This window comes from Paramacrobiotus metropolitanus, unplaced genomic scaffold (genome assembly GCF_019649055.1).
Source record: "Paramacrobiotus metropolitanus isolate TYO unplaced genomic scaffold, Prichtersi_v1.0 Parri_scaffold0000009, whole genome shotgun sequence".
NCBI classification, from domain to species: Eukaryota; Metazoa; Tardigrada; class Eutardigrada; order Parachela; family Macrobiotidae; genus Paramacrobiotus; species Paramacrobiotus metropolitanus.
The window spans coordinates 974947-1000033 of NW_026570229.1; the positions used below are offsets into that span (position 1 = coordinate 974947).

Sequence of the window (25087 nt, forward strand, 5' to 3'; positions counted from 1 at the left end):
TATTGGTCTAAAGACTCTAAACGGGATTTTAAGTGAACAACTTATTTCTGCCGAAATATGTAGTAAATATCACACACTGTGCTGCACATAAAGCACAATACACCATGCAGTACAACATTAAGGAACGTGAAGCTTACTGTTCAATTAGTCGGTCTTGCGCTATCAGTTCAAAAGTAGCCGAAAATGAACAATGTGTCGCATGCTACAGAGGTAAAGCAAACGCAAAGCCTCTGAAATCTTCTTACAGAATTAAAATATTCATTATCATCATCATTATCATAATTATGATCAACGATTTAAATACGAAAATCTGGTGTTTTGGCGCCGATTTGCCTCGCATCTCATTTCCTGCTCACTTTTAAACTATCACGAAATCAGAGTCGATCGAGGAGTCGAATGATAGTTTTTCATGTTCTCTGCGTACCTTCGAATTCCTTACCCGAATATCGCATTAGTTACTCCTAATCTCCTAATACTGCGAAAGTGCTTTTGCGTAAATAGAAAATGTATATTACAACCAATCGATCGTAACGCCATACAGGAACAGAAACACGGAATTGCTGCTTTGTGCTTCCGGCTCCAAAGAAGCCGGTAGTGCAAGTCTGTCACTCATACTATTGTCGACGGCCGATCAGCTGTCACAGATTCTCAGCGATTTCATTTTTTGTCGGAAATGTAAATGTACTGATTACGATTTTATGGAGTCAGCGCATATTAGTTATCTGTTCCCATATACCCGGCCTTCTATCAGTCAAGTTGATCGGTTCGTTCAAGGTGAAGTTAATTACCAACAGTGTTGGTTATCGCTAATGTTTGCAAGAACACATTAAACAACAAGCGATTGTTTTACAAACAGTCCTAAAAATCAATTTCCCCGTTGACCACTTGTCCTTCATTAGAGACACAACTACCAAGCATCTCATTATTTTTATTATTTAGGTCAATTATTTCATTTTTCAAATTTATATTTTATAATTTAATTTGTCCAATCTCAAAACTAATTACTTAAAATAAATTCTCTGAACGGAAGTCGAAGGCGTCCGGTTTTACAATTGTACAATGCCGTTAATCAGCGTGGTAAAACGGGCCCGGTCAACCAGATACAGCGCCCAGACGAGCAGATCATGACCTGTACTCGTACGAGTACATATTCCGGTAATTTATTATGCGACCGCCAATGTCTATGGCCCGTGGTGTATAAAAGTCTCTTGCAGGCTCTTATTGTTGCATGACATCATCTTTATGCTCCAACAAACGGGTCGCCACTCCGTTCGAGATTTCCGTCACTTTCAGTAACTGGTACATCTGCATTCGCTCACATCATTTGGCAGTCGGCTGATTCAAGTGACAATATAATTTTTGTTCAAATGTCGATCAAAAAGTTTGTCATTTATTTCTTGGAAAAGGAGTCGTATTCGTCCTATCCAGAAATCTTGACAGAGTCCACATTCGTGCTGTGGTTCGCTTGCCAAATTTGTTTGCAATTCGGATTGCGTATTCTTCCAGAATTGGGAGCCAGCCGATTTGACCCCGACACGGATAATTATTTCCATTCCCTGCTCAAACTGTCCGGACTTGTAAGTCTCTGGTTCCATTTCTATGCGGTCTGTGTACTGCAGTTTACGTTAAATTTTGTAATTAAATTAAATTACAAACATTAAATTTTGTAATTTATACAAATTAATTAAGAACCAGCTTCTCAAAGACAAGCAATGGCTGCTGGATTTCACACGGGTATTTTCCGGCTAACATTCATTAATTTTATTGTGTTTTTTTTCCTCGTTACTATGTTACTATCCACTGCTTACAATCTCAATTCAGCAGGGAAAACAACATAATATGTTGCGGTAGCAGACATGTTCGAGTCGTATGCAGATTAAAGTATTTGTATAGCTGCCTGAATTTGAATTTAATATTAATGGGTTTTGCACGGTATGTACAGTTCTTGTCAGTCATTCGTGACCCAACATTTACAGCAGAATTTTACTTTTGAACATCGTGAACAAAATAATAAGGTAACTTCCAAGCTCTGGAAGCTGGCAAGCGCCTCAGTGTGGCAGCATGCAGTGTCATCTGCAGTTAAACTATAAATATTTCTCCATCTGGCCTGTACCAGTTTTTTGAAAGCAGTTTTTATTTGTTAACAAATCAAAGCAGAAATCGAAGAAAACAGGCAGCCATTGAATTTTAAACACACCACTCACTGGTGCATTAAACAAGCTTCTGCAAGGACAAGGAAACCACTAAACATTGCGCCAAACTGTTTTTGCACTCTCTTGCAGGAGGTGAATGACTGCTTCTGGGACGAGGTCATGTCGGGATGGACACCACCGCATCCGATCACCGTGGCCCGTGCGGAAGCGTTCAGGCAGGTTGTGGACGTTCCGGCGGTTTCCAACCAAATCATCGGGTACATGGCCGCCTTCCTTACCATCATCCTGACGACTCTCTTAAGCGGCTCCTTGATTTACCTGGTATACATCAATCGCCACTGGACCTATCCCATATCGAAGGACCATCTGCCGTGTTGTCTTCAAGTGGAGGCGTTTATCCAGAGGCACCGACCGGCGGCTGGCAAGAGGCATGGACCTGCTAGCATATTGATGATCATGCTGGCTGCGATGGCTGGCGCAATCACTTTTATTCTCTACTATGCCAGCTGGATGGTGTGTAGTGCCATACCGGTGGTGCTTCTTTGGCTGTGTGTTATACTGACCGTATCTGTTTGTGGCCCATCCGCGGTGTTTCCTGGCTGTATCCTCTTCGCCAGCATACTGGCTTTTTATTGTACCGGCAGAATATGGGGATTGTGGATGAATGAGAGCTATCTTGCTTTGATGAAAAAAGGAATAAGGTACCAGGTAGTAAAGTTTTTTGCTAGCTGGTAGTTTTAACGCCGAAAAGTCTCGTATACCGTACGATTAAAGCCCATACGTAAGGATCGTATGTGTTTTTAGTACCCATAGTACTTAGTAGGGCAATACTTTGCTTCCGCAATTTTTAACGCCATTTACAAGTTTTAAGGAGCTACTATTCGCAAAGCCGTGGGCACGAAAACCATTTCGAGGGATCTGTGCATCATATGCATCGCCGCTTAAATATCATTAATTTTTCTAACCTGAATGAGTCACTTGCTGTAACACTTTAAGCGAGTACAGGAATGAAAAAATTATAGTATTTCCCTGAACTTATGAAATCATTTACAGAAAATTGGTTGCTGCACAATCTACCGAGAGACGTCCATCGATCAATCGCTCTCAAGAAAATGGAATTGCGGGCACAGATGAAAACAAAAGGCAGCAGCACCGGAAAAGGGCAGTCTGCAGCTTGTCAGCCTTTTTCCTTGGATGTATTGCTGTCTATTTCAACGCATGGCCATTATTTCAGCAATTTCCCATCGTCATGCAGTGGCAGAGCGAGACCGGCAGCGCCAACTGGACGTACTGGCATTCTTTTAATGCAACAGGAACTTGCACCAAGCACGGAACAGTAAGCGTCCACATTTTTCATAACATGTGCTATGCAAATGTACGAATCATTGTACAGTCCTAGAAACTCAGTCGAGGCATTACAGAAAACAAATAATGCTCAGATTCAGACATTCGGGTATCTTCCAACGCCTATGTAGGTTTTTTGTGCATTATGCGCAGTAGAAACGACTGGTAACGTGTGTCATCACGATCTGGAGCTTATCTACGCTCTGAATGGTCAAAACAACTATACCGCACGTATTCGAGATACCGCGCTGCAGAGCTCCGTTTTTTAACATACCCGTTCTTATCTCTATGAATCATAGCTTATGCACCATGGTGCGCTGCACTTGCTGTATACCAGCCAACAGAGAAAGATGTCTGATTCTTCGTAATGTTGTAATGTTTCCGTTTCTTCACAGCATGATGGGGCATTCCACATGATGGCGCGTTAGGCGGGTATATAAATATTCTTAATTCTTATATTGCACTCCAGGTTTTTTTTTCTACTTATAGCTTAAACAGCATATCGACATTCGACAGTATTTTGCATGATTTCATCGATTTATTGTACCTAGGGGAGAAAGTAATATTATCTTTCTACAGTATTTCGACCAAGGGACAGCAATGCTCTCATACTGGGTGGATCTGCAATCCGAGGAACTGCGTTCAAAACCTAGGAACTGGAATACTGAGCGGCTGCTCAGCTTCACTCCGTCCTTCTCACCGGCCGTCGGCTGGACGTACTTGGTATGGTGTGGAGTACTGTCCGCGGCCAGCGGCATACCGGTTATGGCGGTGCAGTATGCGGAATATATCATTGTTGGCATCGCCGTCCTGGTCGCCGGTGGCCTGCTCGGATATCGCGGTGTACAGGCCTGCTGTAACAAATGGCGTCGGCATGTTCTTGACCAACGAAATTTGACGGCCGACAACAGGTTAAGTGGCATTATCCTTGACACCGGTTCCTCGGACTTTGGAAATGATTGCGCGACTAAATAACAACTTTGTGCGTTAACGCTGTCGTAAGCTGATCCGCCGAGTTAAGCTTCGTGAACAATTTTGTATTATGACAACACTGTTCATGAAAACGGCGTTTTCGTGCGCAATATCCGGTTGCTGGATATGTGTGCTAAAACTCGAGGAAATTATCTACCATCCAGTCTCCTTTTTTTCTTCCAAACGACCCATAATTGTATTGTTTAATGAATCTGGAAAACTTTAAAATATCTACGAAAAACTCCCTCGGATCATGGTTTTGATTGTTTTCAAAACAAATACCGGGCCATTTCCCCGGGCGCAGCACAAATACTGCAGGAGTAGCGAACCCATTTGTCAACCGGCATGTTCGTTATTTCAGGTACAGGGCGCAGCTGCTGATTGTAGACGTTGCGGCGGAAGAACCCGGTGCACCGGACAACGCACCATCAGATTGCTTTCCTGCACCAACTAACATTGCGAAGCCTACTATCGATACCGTGCCGTGCGATCGTTCACATGGGGACATTATTTCCACCCAAAGAATCCCGGAAGCAAAGAACTCCCAAGTTTCGCCAGTATCAGTCAAATGTGGATCGAAGGTTGTTACGGTAAAACTTATGAAAGCCACTAAGACAACGGAACCCTGTGTGTGCGAGGCGCTGAGTCATATGTGGTCTGTTGCGATGAACCGCCATTGCCCGTTGGTCACCGGCTTGGTGCTCCCGTATTCCCTGGTGGGGCTGTTTGTGCCCGAATGTCTGCAGCTGCCCGGTCTTCTGCTGCTGCTAACGGTGTGCACGATTTGGATGTACGGCAACCTGGTGAAGTGTGTATGGCACATGGGATGCATCAAGGAATCTGTTAAGAAGGAGTGTAAAGATCGTTGTGTTCGCTGGGCAGACGGAACCGTGCAGCCGCCGAATTCACCCTCCTGAAATAATTCGGTTGGTATCTGCTGCTTAGTTATCATTCTGTCTCCAGCATCGGGCACGATTATTATTTTCGTAAGGACGCTGTTTGAAAAAAATGTCTGGCTTTGAAGATGCACCAGTTGTATAAATACTGTACTTAGGCTAGAAATTATAATTACATTTAAAAAGTTCGAACGTATGCAATATTGATATGTTTGATACTTTTGAGTGTAATTTCTAATCAAAAAGAAATCCGGCTAACATAAACTTCTTTTCAAAATGAGACATGTTAATTTTTTATATTTTTTTGTAAAGGATAATGCAAAAGAAGTCACCGCTTCTGTAATAATTGTGCCCGATGGTATAAAAATCTGTTCCTGTTACGAGTCCAACGATAACCGGCAACGAAAAAGAATCATATGTGTTACTGTGAACTCGCTCGAAGTGGTCGCTGAGGTAGCTGGAATGATCCTTGACGCCGGAGTGCGGCTCGCAAAACCCGCCAGCTGCAGAGCATGGTGTTTCCTTTGTGCGTAATGGGAAATCCACCGGTTCAGTTGACCTGTACCGTCAACCTTAATAAATTAAGTGTACCGTCAACCTCGTCAACCTTAATAAATTTTAGCTTAAAGCCATCCGACCAATTAGGAAAATTTAGCTTTCACAATTTTTAAGACGCAGACGTAAAGCGAATTCCGGAAACACAGTCTAGTTACAAAGTGTAATCACATTGCTGTAGGTATCATCATCGCCCAGCCAATACGGAGCCCGTTCCATGCATCGAACGGGTTTCGTAAACGGCGGCCGTCGACCTAAACCCCAAGGTCCCACTAATTCGGCATGAAAGCGACACTTCGAGCGAGTTCGTGGTACAGATACCTATAAGAAACGTCCCGAAAATTGCATCGCCCGAAAAGAAACGTCCCGAAAATTGCATCGCCCGCCGTGTTATCGTGTGAACCGAAACTGCAAGATTCCGTCGGATTTCGGAATTAACATCGGCTTCTATATTCCCCGCCGCATGCCGTATTTACGCCGGATGCCAGAATCAGCCCACCGTAACCACTAACCACCTTTTGCCTCTTGTACCTTGCCGAAGCGCTTTCGTTTCCTTGCTTCTGTGTGATATGATTCCCCGTATGATGTTCTGCGCATCTATTTCCTGAAGAAGTACAGTACATCCGCGAAACCCCTGCTGCTTTCGAACTGACAACCGGCTCAATTAAACGGATAATTAGTATGCATGTTGCTGTCGTAGGTATTTTGTGGATATTGTATTTTAACGCATGTGATTAACGAAAATCGACTTCAAAATTCATAATTGTATTTGTTAAAGTGAATCGGATCATGTTTTAGCGAATGATTTTTTCTGCAACTCGAAAGAAGAATCTGTTTGTGCTAGCACCATCACTTATTCGCACCGATACGATGCACAAATTTCAGTGCAGATAGCTTTCTTTCGTGGAATACTGAATAAATATTATCGTCCTTTGCATGAAGATTTGCTGCAAGCTCACAATCCGGCTGTTCAAATTAAAGCTTCGTGTCAGAACTGACGCATGTAATTGTGCAGCACTGGCTTTCTGCGTGGATAAAAAGACGGTACGGTTTAAGGATTAGTGCAATTGATTTTCTGAAAATATAAAAAAAATGACTGACGGACTATTTTATGTACACTACAATAGTCAATACGCCCATATTCTGCTGCTGCAGTTATCCTTATTGTATATGTGTTATTCTAACTTGTTATTGTGATGCCTTTGAACGGGAAGTTCATACTTTATCCTGGACCGGTCAGGAATATCTGTAGGAATATTGGTGTTACGCACATAGTGCCACCTACAGTCTGTGCTATATCGGTAGCTCAAGGAAAATATTTAGTTATCTTGTGTACCTTTTATATCAAAGTCGTTTTACTGAAACGTTGCTATTGCGCCGTCCCAACCATTGTTTTTTTGGAAAAACATCACAAATATGGGGTGGCTTAGCCATATATGTATTTGCATTTCTGTCCACGGTGAGAACACAAAATGTGCGTGCGGTAGCAGATTGGGGGAATATGGAACAAGGTGTCAAATCTGGTTTAAAAAATAAACTGTGCGCTGAAATGTCCTGGTCATATCACGATGTTATTACGCGGTCTTCCATTTATCTGCGTCGTAAAGTTACGCAGGCACTTGCAGCCTAGCCATGCGACCTATGTGTAAAAAAACCAGTAAACAGCAGCATTTCCTTTATTGTTATGGGTTGCTGGCTGCGGAAGCTAAGAAATGTTTCGCCGCCTGATAAGCTCTCAAAAACCACCACTCTTCAGTTTCATTTGCCCAATTAATTATTCATGATCGGTTCCACATTCCACAGTTCGACATAGCACCGGAATACTCCTTCTCAATACGTAAAAAATACGCGTACATTAAGAAATAAATTCACACAACAAACGACATAAATCCACTCACACCTTCTAAAAAAATTCTTTGAATGTACTATAATATAGCGGATACGTTATATTTTATGGAGAATACCCAAATTACAGGCATCAATCAAAAATGAAACCAATGTGATACGAGGTAACGTTTCCGTTTCATATCACGTAATACATAAAAGCCGTTCATTTAGTTGATGACAGTCTTCTTCTACACCAAATATTTAGTGATTCTCTGGAAGATTCTCTTAGAATGCGGCTGCAAAACTTTTGTTCAAAACACATAGTAAGCTTACGCTTTAATTTAATTTACATGTATTACAATGTAAGCAATTTATGCATTTTTAACTGCCTGCATACCTCGGGTATACTGTACAGATACTGGGCTTCCGCTATACATACAGAGTACAACGTGCAACTATACACATAGAGGGCTGTGCAACGTGTGTGCGGTTGTTGTTATTAAAGTAAAATATGTACCATCATTTTTCTTTTGCAACCTCATTCGGTGAAGGTACACTTTTTTTAAAAAGAATGCAGGTGAATAGCCAAAACTTGCGATCATTTTGAATGGCACGAAGAATTCCCTTGCGTTCGTCCAGCTCATATATATCTACGAGTATATATATGATGCCGATAGTATCAGTCTGCTGATCCAAAATAATAAATAATTTATGTAGAAGTAATTTTTCTACTGCACCATGAACAATGAATGAATCATGGTCTCTCAAGTGCAAGCGTGTCACTGATTCACGGCGAATTTAAGGTACAGTTACCTGCGTAGCAAGCTTGGGATAAGATGACCGTTGAAACGCGAGCCGGTGGCCGATATCTTAACACGAGTTACGTATATCATCGGCATTCTCATTACCAGGAAGCAGTAAGCCGCGTTACATGCGTCCTTTGGCATCTGCGTAAGCAGATGCCAAATCTGTTATGCCAAAGCAGATGCCAGATCTGTTACGACCGCATATACGATCGCATATTCTGTTACGATCTGTTACGACTGGTCGACTGCCGTCGCATCATGCAAACGGCCAGATCAGCTAACGCTGGGCTTAATTTTTGCATGATATCATTATTTTGGCATCAGCAACGGCGTCTCTACCCAAGCTTGCCGTCGCGTTTCATTTTCATGTACCATTAATAAAAACTTTTGCTAAAATGACGAAAAACTTTTTAACTTATTTGTTGGACAAGAAACTATGTTCACCTTATCCAGAAATCTTGATGGAATTCGTTGTGGTGCTGTGATTCGCAAGCCTAATTAATATGTTTGAAATGGCCTAGACTCCAACTCTGACTCTGATTCTGACCACTCACACTCTGACTCTGACTACTCAAAGTCTGACTCTGACCGCTCAAAGTCTGACTCTGACTCTGAAGGTTCTTAGGTTTCTTAATAGGTTCTTAGGTTTCTTAGGTTTCTTAGGTCTCTTAGGTTTCTTAGGTTTCTTAGGTTTCTTAGGTTTCTTAGGTTTCTTAGTTTTCTTAGGTTTCTTAGGTTTCTTAGGTTTCTTAGGTTTCTTAGGTTTCTTAGGTTTCTTAGTTTTCTTAGTTTTCTTAGGTTTCTTAAGTTGTTCTTAGGTTATCCAGTCAGAGTCAGAGTCAGAGTTTGGACAGTCAGAGTCAGACTTTGAGTAGTCAGAGTCAGAGTTTGAGCGGTCAGAGTCTGAGTCAGAGTCAGAGCTTGAGCGCGGGCCGTTTGAAATTTGGATTGCAAGTTTGTCAAGCATGGCGAACCAGTCAATGGGATCCCGACAATTACAGTATTTTTTAACCCACGCTCCAACTGTCTGGGCTGGTAAGTCTCGCTGACATCTTGTCCTAATTAATTTATACAGCAACAATATGGCAATATTACCTTTAGGAAAATTATCTACGTTTGGCAGTGCAGAAAATTTTATGCCTGTTCTACAACAGTCTGCTTAGGGCAAATATTTAACAAAAAACCGAATTAGTGTAATCAACGTTAACGTTTGTGTCCATGTTTTAACTAATGGCTATTTTGTTTCACGCTGCTGTTTTCTGGCTGATACTATTTTACCTTGTTTTTCTCGTTATTTTTTTAGTTATTATCGCTTACGAGAGAACAGCTCAACATAGTCAGAGGTGATGAGTTTTCTATACTTTGGCATTAACTGGCAAATCAACATTATTATTTTTATAAATTCAATAAAGTGTTTACGATGCGCACAGCTTTTGTTTCTTATTTTAGAAATGACGCTCACATCAGACCATTATTTCGTAAAGCTTTCCAAAAACCCTCGCGCGACTAATAGAGCTTCTGGTAACTTCCGGTGCATAAAACCGGCAACCGCCTTGGTGCGGGAGCTTGATGCGTAGCTTCTACTCCCTGTAACTTAAACTTAGTCCCTATAAAGAGTCTATTACCTACTTAACTACACAGCTCTAGTTAGTAGGTTTGTCTCCAAAACAACCGAAACCACCAAAATCAACGCATAATTTCTGAATTTACACAAAATGTTAATTTTTATTTCCAGCATGATAGAGATGCCAGAAAGAGAAAATAAATACCGAATTAATGCTCCTAGACGCTACACACCAGAGTATAGCGCCCGATTTCGACATTTTTGCGTAGCCGATTTGGGAAATGTGCTGTCTAATAAAATTTTCTCCATAAAGAAATCTGTATCTGTCCTTTCTTATCGATAAAATGTTTTCTAGTTTAAAGATATACGGTAATATTGCGTGAACTGTCTACGTGAGAGCGTCCGGCACATGCAGCACTCGGACCAGTAAAAGAAACATTTGCTACTGTGTGGATATGTACACTGTACAGTGTACTTCCTGTGGATGTAATAAACAAGCAGCAGCATGCCGCAAATAATTTTCTAATGTAAATAACTCGATGGTCTACTTTGTGTGGATGCCTGCTGGGAACAAAGTGCCACGGTCATGTCCTAATGTCTGCTTTTTATAATCTTTTGCAGAAGGTTAACGCATGCTCGGGGATGACGTCATGTCGGGATGGATAAAACCGCATCCGTCCCCAACTGCTCATTTAAAATCCATCCGGTTGGTGAGGGGTGCTTACAACGGCTTTGACCCGGATACTGGCTTACATGGTCACTCTAGCGGCCGTCATTCTGGCGGCTATCTTAAGCGTCTCGCTAATTTTCCTGGGAATCAACCGTCGCTGGACGCGACCGAAGGACAATCTGTCGGTCTGCAACGCGTGGCGGCTTTGTCCAAAAACGTACCCGAATTGCCGTCACAGTTCGTCTGTCCAAATACAAGTCGATCATGCTGGATGCCGTAATCGGCTCTTTAACTGATTTGCCCTAGTAAGAGCAATCTTTTGACAGTTACACAGTTTTGGATAATCTTTTCCAGTTTTTTAGTTTTTCATAACCTTTTTACAGTTTTTCGGTCATGAGCTGACGATTCAGTTGGAGGAAATACGCATATTGCATTCCGTCAATGCCATCAATGCCGACCTGCTGGCCCGCTTCACCCCGTCCTTCCCACCCGCCGCCGGCAGCACGTTTCTGGTGTGGTGTGGAGTGTTGACCGGCGTCAGTATAAGATAAAAGTTACTCATCGGGAACTCGAACCCAAGCTCTACAGTTCAAACGCCGAAGTCGTATTACCACCAATGACCAGGCTATGAGCAGATGAACATAATTTTTTGTAAGATGGGCGTGCCCGCGCTTCTTCCAATGTGGCATGGCGATGGCAGACCGTATTAAGTATCGCGCTCCTCCCTTTTTTCGGAAATAGATTATATAGCCTTCCGCGGAACCAATGATGCGATGTGCATGTACACTAAGCCAATCAAGCCGTGCAGTATATGCAACTTCTACAATTTACTTTAGTGCGGTCGTAATTAACGGGCTGCTTTGCTACGCCACTTCTGCAATTTTCATCATTCGCTAATAAATTTTCTATTTCTTTTAATTCTGTTTCTTCGTCGAGTTGCTGGGTGGAATAGGTTGTAGTGGATTTCCGCGCTGGTGTGGAACAAGAACCGTGGTTCGCCCATTTCCTGCTTTACCTCAACGATCCACCATGTTAAGTCTAATGAACTACGCTAACAGTGTGGACATTCTCGGCGACGACGGGCTGATGCGGTACGGGCGTGTGGTAGATGTGGCCGAAAATGGTCTCTTCGTCGACCTGCTCTATCCCAATCGGCGAAGGGAATACGTCCCATTCAACAGGCTCTTTTCGCCGCGCGAGACGAGCAAAAAGGATCCGCAGCGCACGTTTTCTACAGAATTCGCAACATTTCACGTGGAAATCCATGTGCCGGAGACGCCGCTCCCTGGCCTAGCAATCAGTTTGGGACGCAGCGGGTCGGTGGAAGAGTATGGAGGCGCCATCGTCCACTGGCGACGTAAGGACAACGGAGTTCGCTGCGAGGACATCATCCCCAGTCAACGCATCCGATGGCCGCTGACGAGCGCACTGCCACTGCACCGTTACGTCCGTTCGCAGACCTTCGTCAAGCGTACTGTGTCCCTGGACACTGCATTTCACGCGTTGTCCACTGAGAAAGCTGAGGAGCTCATCCAGCGACTAAATGACGATGAAGTGCGTAGCCTTCCCTTTCCATGTGAAGTGGACGTCGTGGAGGTCGTGGACAGTCGTTTGGGTTACATTTGTCAGCCCCGTTTGGAAGCTTCTGGAATATACGATCCCCAAGGTTTGCGAGCCCTGGTAAGGACGAATGGTTTCTGATGAAATTAACTGGTTGACGACAACGTGTACTGTTCGGTTTCCAGGCGTCGCTGGCCAGTTTCCAGGCGGAGCTGCTCAGGCTGTCTGCGGTGGACGAGATCCCGGCTACAAGCGACATGCCGTTGTCGCCGCAGTTGTGGCAGCAAGTGTTTTCCAACTTGGAAACGGTGACGCAGATGAGGCTGCGCGCGGTGTGCGCCGCGTGGAACACGGCGATAGGTGAAGCAGCGCTGCGTGGTTGTATTGTGATCGGAGACTGCGCCGATTTCGAGTGCAACTTTACCGCTCTCCTCCGCTTGGCAACCCTGTACAAATGCCTGCAACCAGGCACGCAGCACGTGATGATGCAGACAGGCAGCTACAAACACTGGCCGATGAGCACCGTCCACGTGTTGATGATGTGCGACATGATTCACTATGTGGCTCGCCACCATCCCGACATCCGTCTGCGTAGTCTGCATGTCAGCCGTTTCTCTCTGGACCTGCAGATCAACGGCGCCATTGGCATGTCGGGCAGTGGTAAATGTGCCCTGCATCAGCCGGATCCGGAAACGGTGGCGGCCATCGACGAACGCGTTCTGTATAAACTGGAGGACTTCGTAACCGCCTGCTGCCGTTTGCCTTGTGATGCCGTCCACTTGAGCCACTGCGCTATTCATCTGCTCTGCTGCTATTTTGTACTCAGATCAGACCGCTGGGAACGGAAACTCATCCCGGTGGAGATAGACATTCCGACAGCGCAGTTGCCGATGCATCGTGATTTCCGCTGCGCACTGTGGGAGGCAATGGACACGGCGCTGCCCGAACCGAATGAGCAGGCGCTGCCAGGTCTTTTATTTTGGCTGCAGCGTTATGCGGACGAAAGAATCCTGAAAGCCGTTTGCACGGTAAGATCACAGTTACGGGTTGTCGTGTTATGGAGTGTGGTTTTCCGCCTTGAACGGCATGGAACTTGCTTTACTTTTTGCTTCATTGGCATTGAACGCACTTTTCTTATTTTACTTTAATTACTTTACTGTTGTTTCTTTTGAAGATGTTGTGCGCGCTGCAGTCGGCTGATCCGCGTCCGTCGGCGCATTACCGCGGGAAGATGTGGTGTGTTGACGGTCTGGACGGTCTGCAGCTGGCGGACCTGTCACGTATTACCCGGCATTTTCTCGTCCAACTTCTGCCAGACGTACGTGAGTTCTGGTAGTGAAGGACCTGTCAAGGGACTGCCTAGTGGTGATACTCCTCACAATTCGTAATGGACGGTCGGTAGCATGGTGCGGATAAATCGGTTGTCAGAAATATTAGAGTGTAACTTAATTACTGCAACATCTTTACTGCTTTAGTTTAGTAGGCTGCATCAGTCATTCCTTTTTTGGTTTGGTTCGAGTTTTTAACGGTTTGCGTATCCGGTTTTTTCATGCCACCTTGTCTGTAGAGAAATGTGTAAGGGTTTTCGTTTTACAAAAAGATGTACTCCTAAAATGTCGGTATACGCAGGAATTATTGCGAGTTCCGTGTATAGGAAATGCGAAGCACAGAATGCGAAAATTCAAACATTCCCGTATCTTTCCAAATTCCAACGCCACTTGGTTTTTTGCGCTTAATGCGCAGTAGATAACGCCTGGTAACGTGTGTCATCACGAGCCGGAGCTTATTTACGCTCCGAATGGTCAAAGCAACCATACCGCACGTATTCAAGATTCCGCGCTGCACAGCTCCGTTTTTAACATACCCGTTATGAACCGTAGTGCGCTGCACTGGCCGTAAAGATATACCAGCCAGAAAGATGTCTGACTTTTCGTAATACAGATATGTATTATTACATTGGCGCAACGCGAATGCACTACTATTGTACGTGAAGCAGTTACAAGTATTCCCTACGTTTTAAAACTTATGACGATGTGTAATTTGTGAAAAAATGAAACTGTTGGTTAGGTTAGCCGCTCAAAAGTCGCAGCTCCTTCGCATTTTATACGGTCTGCTGTTTTCACGTCTGTTTAATGTTGACCTCGTATTTGTTTGAAAGGCTACAAAATTTTCTGTTGACCAAATACAGAAAGAAAGCTCACAATACATAGGTAGACAAGCGATGTCATTATTAGATATTATGATGCCACGGCGCGTAAATTAGTTTTTACCGGCGCTATTCAAAATCTTTTTTCCCATTAAGCCGGGAAACATTCTGTTTTTGGTGCACCCAAACAACTGATTAATTGTGTTTTTTATTTTCCCGCCTGGATACAAAAGTACGGACAGTAGTGCAGCCTTTTAGTTGTAGCAGCATGACTTTATCCATACTATCGGATCAAAAGCTTTTGCGCTACAGAAATCAGACCTGGCGACTTCGCAATGCCGGCCTGGAGTGCGTCAGTTGCAGACGATTTTTGCGATTTGTTTAATGTATCAATTTCGTTTTTAGCAACCATGCCGTTTTTCCTAACCAAATTGCACACAAAAAGAAGGTAAACCTTGATTCACGCCGGCGCCAGTCGCGGTAACTGTCTGGCCCAACCGACGTATGATGCCTCCGTGCGCCACATCAGGCGGAACTATTCGCTGACTCTTGGGAATTTACATCATCATTTCGTCTATCAATCCGGTTACGATGTGTGCGCCAAATGGCGGTGAGCACACTGCTGTAACGTTTTTTTTAATTATTGTTACCAACATCCGCAGATCTTTGAATCCAAGAGCGTGTATCCCGTAGCGGCTCGTCCCGGTACTCTGTACACATGCGCGTCGGTAGTCAAGACTCATATAAAGCTTTGAATAATTATATTATTGCATTAAGTTGCCTGCTGCATTATTGTCCATTTCCCAACTTAAAGTCTTGCAAAGTCATACAGAATTTACCTAATTAAACGTAATGTATGTATCTGTATGTTACGAACCAAATATGAAAATTTCTGATTTAATTGTACTGGCGGGTAGAATTTGGCCGGAAAAGGTAAGATGCCGTAATAAACTCAAAGTGTGCTGTGCGGTAAGAGCATATTTACAATAAATTAGGGCTCTGGGCTAATTTCACCCAACAAAACAGTACACTCAGTACAGTACATTTTACGTGCTGCATAATTACGTAGCCCGCGTAAATTATCAGCTATGAAAGACACATACTTGTACAGTTAACTGTACAAGTATGTGTCTTTCATAGCTATGTATGTGAAAATTATGTATGTGAAAATAGGTACAACGTTGTACCTATTTTCACATACATAATTTAACAACGATAGATTTAAATTAGTTGTAAACAACAATAGTCCTCGTGCTCCGAGCGCCATGATTATGTGAACAATTACATGTTTTATAAAACTTTTTTTAAGAGGTCGCGCTTCGGGATCATAAACTACAGAGTATAATGCCTAGTGTAGGATGGTGTTGCAACCCGGAACAACGGTTTGCGGGATTGCATGGAAAATCCATAGAATCCATTAAATTAACTTCTAATTTTCAAATTTCTTAAATAAAGTTCGTTGGAAATTTGGACAGTCATGGAGTTTGTTTACACCGCTTTTTCACCTAGCGGGCTATTGCATGGAAAGTACTGTAGTGGCCTTCAAAATGAACTGAATTACGGGAACAACTGATTTTATTGCTTAGTGGATAGGACCAGTATCGAAAGAACGATGCAGTGTTAACCGTTTCCAAATTTGCAGCCACTTAACATTAGATCATTCTGCTTAAGTGTGGGTAAAATGGTCGTTACATGCGTTGCACTCCAGTGAATTTTAGACCATATCTGCTTACTTTCACCTAGTTTCTACGGGCGCAGTCTTAACAAGCTATTGCCGGATAAAGGTATCTGCCACATGTATCATCAAAGTGCATTCGGTGCCACCGAAGTTGCAATTGCTGTAGACTAACAGAAGCAAAACTATTTCCTGCACGAATTTTTCAAAATCGTTATTCGTTTATTCGTTAACGGACCAACAAAATATCTCGACGTCATAATGAAAAGTACACATACAAAAAGAAAAATCAAAGTTACCAACAAGCTGGAAAATGGAAACAGGTACTAAACCGCTGGCAAGAAACTCTATATAAGGGGCGAAAGTAAACGCGTTCCACCGTTCCCCTGTACTGCTGCCGTCACCCGCCTGGAGTGTGACGTTACGGCAATACATGTGGTTAAATCTGGCGCGGTACATAAGCGCCATGTTCAGCCACAACGTCAAAGTCCAGCCGGGTGACGGCAGCAGTACAAGGGAACGGTGGAACACGTTTACTTTTGCCCCCTATATTCAACCTATGTGAATATACGCTTCCTGGAAGATCCACTCATCCAGGTGATCGTTGATGCGGAACCGGCATTCGTAGCGTCCGGCATGCTCCCGTTTCACCCGATCAATCAACATCCTCGAGTTACACGAACAATGGTCAACAGAGCCGAACGCAAAGCTACCATTAAAGTCCTTCCACTGATTGACCTGGCTGGCGAAGTCTTTGACGGACTTCCCGTACAGCAAGTAGCGTCCCTTACGTCACAGGAACCGGTCAGCCAGATAACCAGGAAGTGCATGGAAGCGCACGTTGCACACCATCTTGACCGGGTCGCCGAGGCGCACGCTAACGTTGTTCATCGGCGGAATGAAGACTTCGTTGCGGAAGAGCTGTGGAGTGACCCAGTAGCTCTGAGTAACCACCAGTTGACTGCCGTCGGAATGGACACACTCATACTGACCGACATGGGCGTGCGAAAAGTTGATCAAACGGATGGAGAACGCGCCGGTAGCCAGGTCGTACTCCGGCACCTCGGTGCTGTGCCATACAAACATGTCCTGAGAATCATATTTTTTTGCGCAGTTGCAGATGTAATATCCTCCCGGTTGGGTAACGACTTCGTCATCCAATGGATCTGGGACCGGCATTTTAACTCCGTTGTATGTAAAGGCCGGCGGAATCTTCACGTGTGAAACCTGTGTGTAACATAGGGAAAGAAGAAAAAGGCAATTTTTTAAGGCATACAATTTACGCGTTTCATTGGCTTAAAATGTGCTTTTTTATTTCATTAAGCACGGTAACATGATACTCCACAGTTTAAGAAACAGTCAATCATAATATGTATATGACAAAATTCATTTAATGCTGCCGTTCGTTCCATTGTGAAGGAGCGGCAGCTTAAAATTAACCCAGTGTGAACTTAAACTGAATACTTTGATTACTTCCGTCATTTAAACATTGTTGCTGTACTGTTCAAATAAGTACTGGATTACCCAAAACACAGAATTTAACAGATCAACGGAGACTCTCTAGATAATGACTAACGAGTACATTAGATGCTATTTCTCGGTTAGCTGAATCGCACACTTACAGTAAACAGTGTAGATCATAATAGTCAACGTTAATCAGGCATCACCTGCTATATAATTAAGTTCTCGGCTTGGAAATTATTTGATTGACGAAATAATCGCCATAGATAAACAGTAAGTTTAAAACAGCTATCAGCTGGGATATATTCAGGATTTCTATGGCCGCCGGCCGGTGTGCAGCGAGTGCAGCTCTTCAGATAGCAGATCGAACTAGTGTGACACAATTGGCTCCTTTGATCGAATCTGGGAGAAAGTATTGCAAATTTAAAGAACTGCTGGTAATTTAAAAAAAGCAAACACGTCGGTAATGTTCCAGATTTGCTGCACGTCCCCGTCGTGTTAACGACACGCCAGTACGTCCAGTTGGGCGTGTATTAACTGCATGATTGTGGGTTAATTGCCAAGTGAATTTTTGGAATCAGCCGGGTCGTTTTTTCGCATTTTTCAAAGGACCTAATTAGGTTCATCACTGTACTTTCTTTTATATTTGTTTTCGATAACGGAGTGTTGCGGCGTATACTGTTGCCAACGGAAAACCTATAACTAGCCGGTAGATCCATGTTTTTAAGCACAATTAATGACTCTTATTCTGAACCACCAAGGCAGGTAGACAAAATTCCTGGATTCTGTATTTTTTGGCAATTATGAATTCATGAATTTCTGCTTTGTCGTGAATTAGTTAACTAGTTCAGTCCGGTGTGAACAAAATCTCTGGCCTGTTATCTTACCTTTTACAGTAGGTCTGTTTACTGTTATGATGAGTGTTTGATATGCAAATGTCTCAAACAAAACACTGCAAGCACTTCCGGCGGGCAAAATGTTCTAACCGCCTTGGTGTGGAAGTTTCGAGCGTTGTTTGTCGAAAGCTGCATGGCAATGTTCGCTGTTAATTTATATGCTGCTATATAATTAAGTTCTCGTCTTCAAAATGAGAAAACGATGTTAGCTCTTCGAAAAGTTTATGCTGCAGCGTGGCAGAAATACAATACTAGAAAGTACGAGGACTAATAAATTTTTCGCATTTTGGCTTTTAATATCCGGGAAAGCTCGAAGAGCCCGGTTATATTTTCTACTCTACGGTCTCTACCGTTTTGCTTGCGCCATTCGGGCAGTATATACAAAATATAAGCCCAAATGTAAGCAACTAACTGAAGCCAGCCGAGTACTTGCAGGTTTGTGTGAAGATAAACACACCTATACTAAATTTATTAATAAAGTCTGCTTTGAGAACTTCAAAGTAAATTGGGCATACTTAAAATGTTATGCAGTTTGCTTTCGCAGATGTGAAAAGTTCCGAACACTTTTACAAAGTACTACTGCTCGTTGTATATTTTGCTCATAATGCAGTTTTGCTCTTGGTCTCTAATAAAATACAGTCTTCAAACGCTATCAACTATATTTACGCAAAATTTAAGCGAAAATTTGCCTTGTTGAAAAACAGGGTACAGTATATTTGTATCAGATTATTCAGACTGTATGTGTAAGTTGCAACTTGCAGTTAATTGTAACGGCGTTGCGACACTCGGGAGTTTCCTTTCGCGCTTCCCACTCCCATCTGGTTTGTTGGATAATTAAAACTAGGTGGCACAGATTTATGGTGACTTCAATCAAGCACGGTAACATGCCGAGGGAATTATCGAGCGGATGCGCGAACAACACAAGGAAATCATCGGCGTAACAGCGTTTCGGTACAGGAAAGCGGTAAACAGGATTTATAATTCCACGAACAGATTTCTGTCCTCATAAGGGCTCAAATCCTGTTGGATTCCCGGTTTGGAAGAGCTTGTCGTAAAAAGAATTACTAATGATAATATCACATGGATCCCGAATCGTGCCGGTGATTATAACATCATATGACGTTATATGTTGGGTCTCTCTCTACTTTGACCCAGGTTGTCATCGCTCTCAGTTTTCAGTGAACGGTTGTGTCTTGTGTGCATCGTTTTACAATTGTTTTCGCTGATATGGGATTCAAAAAGTCATTTACTTTTTCCGTGAACAAAGAACTGTTCTCCTCATATCCAGAAATCTTAACAGAATCCGTGGTGGTCTTGTGGTTCGCGTGTGAAATTTGTATGAAATTCGGTTTGCGTGTCCTACCGGATTGGCGTACCAGTCGATTAGATCCCGATCACTACAACTCTTTCGATTCCCTGCTCGAACTGTCTGGACTGGTAAGTAGCCCCGTAGCTGAAGCATCATCAAACAAATACTATTTTTATATTTCTTATTTGTATATATATTTGTATAATATTTATTTTTCTATATTAATGCTTCAACGTGGGTTAAATTAACCAGCTATTTTGTATTTTCTGTTTTTGCATGCTTCTTAACTTTAAATGTTCTGTGCCTTGATCGAATACGGTGTTCTAAAGGCAAATGCTCATCCCAGTCGTTGCATCCCTCTTTTCAACCGACGCTTAATTAATTTGAGGCACGGCCAAGTTTACATTTTTTTGAAATTTTGTTAATATTTTTCTTGGTATTACATCAATTTCCTCCTTGTATCTCTTTAAATACAAAGCACAGCTCAAGCAAGCAGAGATAATATTAATTTGTACTCAATAACAAATTCCTCACGATTCTTACCAGAGACAGAGCACTTGGTACTGTATCGTTTTATGAACTTATGGAGATTTTTACGGCCCATACATCTGTTGTCGTGAATATCGAACAACTACAAGTATAGTTTGCAGCATTCATATTTTCTTCACAGAAGAGCAATAGGTAGGTCAAAGTCTCGAACAAAACATTTCCGGTGCGAGCGCTTCCGGTAAGAGGAACTGCCAACCGCCTCTGGGTGGGAGCTTTAGGGGATGTTTGCAGTCACGATTTATAGTTACTTACTAAATAGTTCTTCTTATCTTTACCAGTCATTAATTCTGAATTTGTGTTGCTCATCAATAGACAATAATCATAAATATGTTGAAAAGCAAGTGGTTTTTCGATTCTAAACAAAATTTTATGTCGCACCAAGTTCGACCGACTAGAAAGAACGCTGTTACTTAATGAATTCGCTATTCATCGCTCGTGGAAGTTTTACACCAGGGTTAGTTTAAAGCGAGATTTGGGGAGACCATTACAAAATCTAGTTGGGTTCTTCTGTTTCTTGAACAAACAACACAGCTATGTATATGCTCGGGCGTTGCAATATGTTTTGCTAAAACTAACTGCATTATATTATGTAAAACAGTATTTTCGTAAAAATCGACGCTTTCTAAGTGCGTGGATCATAATTAAAACGCGTTAAAAGCAATCATATTTCCTTGCTCAAGACTCCAGAGGAGATCAGCTCTCGGCACCATTCTGTTGTGTTTTTCTTTGCCTTGTTTACTGTTAATGCAGGCAGGTAACCCGTTATGCAGGCATATATGATTTTCTGCGGCCGTTCGATTATCTACATACTAAAACTCTGAAATAAGTAAAGAAACGGGAGTTTTATTTTACAAAGTACACAGTACACAAAATGATGATATGCCGTTCGTTACCTGTAAGACAAAAATATGGCGTTCGTAACTCATTCTATGTTTTCCACTGGGAAATCCTACATATTTCGTTTCATTACGGGATTTGCTTTGTACCTTGCGAGTTGCGAATATGCTTCAAGTGCTCGATAAAATGGTGGATGCCCAAGATCGCTTTACCACCCGCTCTGTATGTGGAACGGTGCAACTACCTGTGAGCGAGTGTGGAGTGACTTTGCTTCGCAGACAGTCTGAGATACAGTTTATACCGGATATGCAAAACAAGCAACAGGGGCGTTCATTATAAAACATAATTTCCTTTTATACATACTGTTTATGTATAGTGGATCTCAACGGCGCTTAGTCAATAAAATTATAAAAGTACTACTTATCTGGAAAAATCGTTCAGCAGTCAAAATTTAATAAAACTAAGCAGTAAACGGTGAGGTCTCCAGTTTCCACAAAAAAAGGAAACTACGAAGCAATATGTTAATAATAAGAAAAAAAATTTCTAACTTTTTGCAGAAGGTCAATGCATGCTTCTGGGATGACGTCATGTCGGGATGGATGCAACCACATCCGGTCACCATTAACCAGTCGGCTGGGTTGGTTGTGGTACCACCTTCTTCATCGAACGTTCTCCTCGCTTACGTGGCCACTGTGACAACCATTCTTCTAACGGCATTCCTCGGCATCTCGTTTTGTTACCTGGTATACGAAAATCGCGACCGGACAATTCCCTTACCGAAGGACCACCTGTTGCGCTGCCGTGGACTGGCGGCGTTAGGCCGTTATAAGTTTATTCAGGCGGCCGTCAAAATTCCTCTGCCACTGCCAGCTTACATTTTTGCCGTGTTGGTTGGTTGGTTGACTGTTGTCATCAGCTCAGTAATCCACTATGCGTTTTGGATGGTTGTCGAGGTCCTGCCAGTGGTGGTCCTGGCATGGATGTCAGTCATAATGGCCATGACTGTATTTGGCCCATCCACGGTGTTCCCTGGCTGTATCCTCTTCGCTAGCATATTGATCATGTATTGCGCCGGCCGAATTTGGGGATTGTGGATGAATGAGACCTATCATGCACTAACTATAAAGAAAATTAGGTAGGTAGGAAGTTTTTACCTGTCGGGTGAGGATTAAAACTACAAAATGATTTTCGTCAATAAATTAAGTTAAACTTTAATATACTAACACACTGTTTATTGATATTAGGGTTAAACCAATAATTTATTTACTTAGTAACTTACTGTAGATATAGTGCTGCAGTTCACACTGGTAGTCGTTGTATTGATTTCCTCTTTAAGAAATCGTGTTATGCCGTATTATGTACTTTCAGGAAGCTGATTGCTGCGAAATCCAGTGTAAAACCGACGTTATCGATCATTACCTCACCGGGAAAGCCGATCGTAGTCGCAGGCACGGACCCTTACTATGAAGCCTGGAAAATCTCAGTCTGTTACTTCTTGGTATTCTGTTCGGGATGCCTTGCCGCTTATTACAACGTCTGGCCATTGTGTCGAAAATTTCCTACCGTTAGTCGATGGCAAAGCAACAAGGATAGCGCCAACTGGACCTACTGGCAGGTTGTCAATCTAACGGGGACCTGCAGCAAACACGGAACAGTAAGTGCTGATCTTTCTGGGACAAGAACCTGTTCCAAAAGCTTTGCTTTCTGTAGAAGCACTCTGACGCGCACCTATCTGTACTTGTGCCCACTCTATGTTGTGCATCATTTTTGATTTTGATGGATTAAATTTTCAAGTAGAACTTGATACTCGAGCTAATACTTCCGAACACTGAGTAGCAGGCTGCTTTCGAACATTTGAGATGGCCGCTTGTATTAAGTTGATATACCTGTAATGAGACACAATAATGATAAGTACTTGAAGTACTTTTTTTAGGGTTTCGATCAGGGGATCGCGATGCTGTCCTACTGGGTGGATTTGCAGTCGGAGGAACTGCAATCAGCGCATACCGGCAATTCCGATCTGCTGGCCAGCTTCACTCCGTCGTACCCACGCGTCGTCAGCTGGATATTCTTGGTGTGGAGTGGAGCGCTGTCCGGCGCCAGTGGTCTGCCCTACGCCGTCCTGCGTTATGCGAAGGGTATCTTCGTTGGCTTGTTCGTATTGATTGTCGGGGGACTGCTCGTCCACGGCGGTGTCCTTGTTTACTATAACAAATGGCGTCGGTGTGCCCTAGTCCAGCGGAGCGTGGTGGCTGACGACAGGTTGTCATTCTTAAATTAGGCTGTGCTTGGTAATACTGAAGGCTGTTTTGCCGTCCATACTTAGGACCCGTTTTTCTAAAAATTTTCTGTTCTTCTCCCTGATTTGCGCACCGGTTCGCGGCCATATCATTTTCCCGTTTCTTCTTCTTAAGGTAGACCCCTGCCTGTGCGCGCCTATTCCCTTTAATAAGCACGGGCATGTTTATTATTTCAGTGATGAACCTCTACTGGTGCCTGCTAACGTTGCGGCGGAGGAGAGCGGTTTAATGAACGACGCGCCATCAGATCGTGTTCCATTATTGGCTGATGTAAAGACAGATGTTACCTGCATTGTGTTATCCGATCATTTGCAAGATCCCGCCACTAACGACCACGTCATTCCGGAAGCCAAGGACGAACACGGTGCGCAGGTGGCTATCGAATGCACACCCATGGCTGCGCCACAGAACACAGTGGCTACAGGGCCCTTTTGCGTGTGCGAACAACTGAGCACTATTTGGTTGTTCGTGGTGGTCGCGCATTGCCCGGTAGTCTGCGGCGTGCTGCTCCCGTATTCGGTGGTGGGGCTGTTCCTGTGGGAAGAACTGCAGTTACCCGCTCTGCTGCTGCTGCTCACGGCCTACACAGTGTGGGTCTACCGCCGATTGGTGATGCTTGTGTGGTTGATGTGGTACGGTGAGGAGATTATTAGAAAAGAATACGAAGTCCGCTGTGGACTCCGTTGCGCTTGCTGTGGAGAGATGATTCCGGCGGACGAGCTGGAGGAAAGACTAGTGGAGCCGCTGCTCACGAAATAGTGCGGTTGGTTTCTGGCTGCTCCGTTAGTATTCTTCGGCATCGGGAATTATTATAATTGTGGCAGGAAAGATCGAATTCTCGTTTCGCACATAAATTCGCCCAATCCATTTTCTATCTCTAAAAATAAGCAAATGTGTTTAAACTGAACGTTTCTAACATATGAACATAAAAGGGATTAGTAATCAGCATGAAATTTAATTTTTGGGCCATGATCTTTGTCCATTTTAAAAATTTCATGTTTATAGCTATAGGCTACAATATTATTTTTTGCATTGCCGGTGCTGTGAAAATTACTGTTATGAAATTGTGTGCACATTTAGCTTAATCGCCGTACAGAAATGCAAAATTACCGAATGAACTTGCTGATATGCAACCATTCTAAAACTTTCGCCTTTCGAAAGTGATAGTTCGAGCGAGTTTGTAGTATATTAAGTAGAAGCGTGCGCCGAGACTTGGTCGATTCTCGATCGATTGTAAGAAGAGCATCGTTGGATTGTGTAAACACCGTCCTATCAACACTCATATATCCCGATTTATGCCGCAATCACCCCAGATTCTTGACTCCTCACTGGAAGCCTGTTACGCACAGTCGACGGTCTTTCATTTTCCAGCGTGTCCCGTGTGGTCATATGTCCGTCCCTTCCGGAGAAGAAGTAACTGCACATCGGTGCTGGTTTCGTGACCTATATTCGGGCCGAATAATTCGGCCCAGTAATACGCATACTTCTAGCGTACCAGCATGTACCTGCTGTAGCCGTATAATTTGGAATTTCATAATATAAATGTTTCATGTGATTTCATCAATGA

General features: G+C 43.2%; 3 protein-coding genes across 10 annotated transcripts; all 3 read left to right on the top strand.

Moving 5' to 3' along the window:
- The first annotated feature begins 700 nt into the window (after nucleotides 1–700).
- LOC129582995 (uncharacterized) lies at nucleotides 701–6848 on the top strand. 5 transcript variants are annotated; one of them, XM_055474642.1, is made up of 7 exons: nucleotides 1114–1155; nucleotides 1215–1577; nucleotides 2283–2854; nucleotides 3207–3489; nucleotides 4077–4408; nucleotides 4831–5395; nucleotides 6102–6848. In XM_055474642.1, exons 2-6 carry the CDS (start codon nucleotides 1368–1370, stop codon nucleotides 5384–5386), a joined length of 1953 nt encoding a protein of 650 aa, XP_055330617.1. In that variant the 5' UTR covers nucleotides 1114–1155; nucleotides 1215–1367; the 3' UTR covers nucleotides 5387–5395; nucleotides 6102–6848. The 5 variants fall into 5 exon arrangements, with proteins under 5 accessions (XP_055330618.1, XP_055330617.1, XP_055330620.1 ...); XM_055474645.1 differs by having other exon boundaries at nucleotides 6187–6848; XM_055474644.1 differs by having other exon boundaries at nucleotides 6238–6848.
- A 1998-nt stretch (nucleotides 6849–8846) lies between these two features.
- On the top strand, nucleotides 8847–14006 carry LOC129583017 (uncharacterized). 3 transcript variants are annotated; one of them, XM_055474693.1, is made up of 6 exons: nucleotides 8847–9129; nucleotides 9439–9588; nucleotides 10739–11092; nucleotides 11171–12467; nucleotides 12533–13375; nucleotides 13522–14006. In XM_055474693.1, exons 4-6 carry the CDS (start codon nucleotides 11817–11819, stop codon nucleotides 13681–13683), a joined length of 1656 nt encoding a protein of 551 aa, XP_055330668.1. In that variant the 5' UTR covers nucleotides 8847–9129; nucleotides 9439–9588; nucleotides 10739–11092; nucleotides 11171–11816; the 3' UTR covers nucleotides 13684–14006. The 3 variants fall into 3 exon arrangements, with proteins under 3 accessions (XP_055330668.1, XP_055330669.1, XP_055330670.1); XM_055474694.1 differs by having other exon boundaries at nucleotides 8847–9029; nucleotides 9466–9588; XM_055474695.1 differs by having other exon boundaries at nucleotides 8847–9029; nucleotides 9509–9588.
- Nucleotides 14007–18795: 4789 nt separating this feature from the next.
- LOC129583073 (uncharacterized) lies at nucleotides 18796–24606 on the top strand. Of its 2 annotated transcripts, none has more exons than XM_055474778.1 (6): nucleotides 18796–18960; nucleotides 19287–19962; nucleotides 21778–22355; nucleotides 22589–22874; nucleotides 23154–23482; nucleotides 23697–24606. In XM_055474778.1, the coding sequence occupies exons 2-6, from the start codon at nucleotides 19753–19755 to the stop codon at nucleotides 24277–24279; spliced, it is 1986 nt and encodes a 661-aa protein (XP_055330753.1). In that variant the 5' UTR covers nucleotides 18796–18960; nucleotides 19287–19752; the 3' UTR covers nucleotides 24280–24606. The 2 variants fall into 2 exon arrangements, with proteins under 2 accessions (XP_055330753.1, XP_055330754.1); XM_055474779.1 differs by having other exon boundaries at nucleotides 18903–18924.
- Nucleotides 24607–25087: the final 481 nt, after the last annotated feature.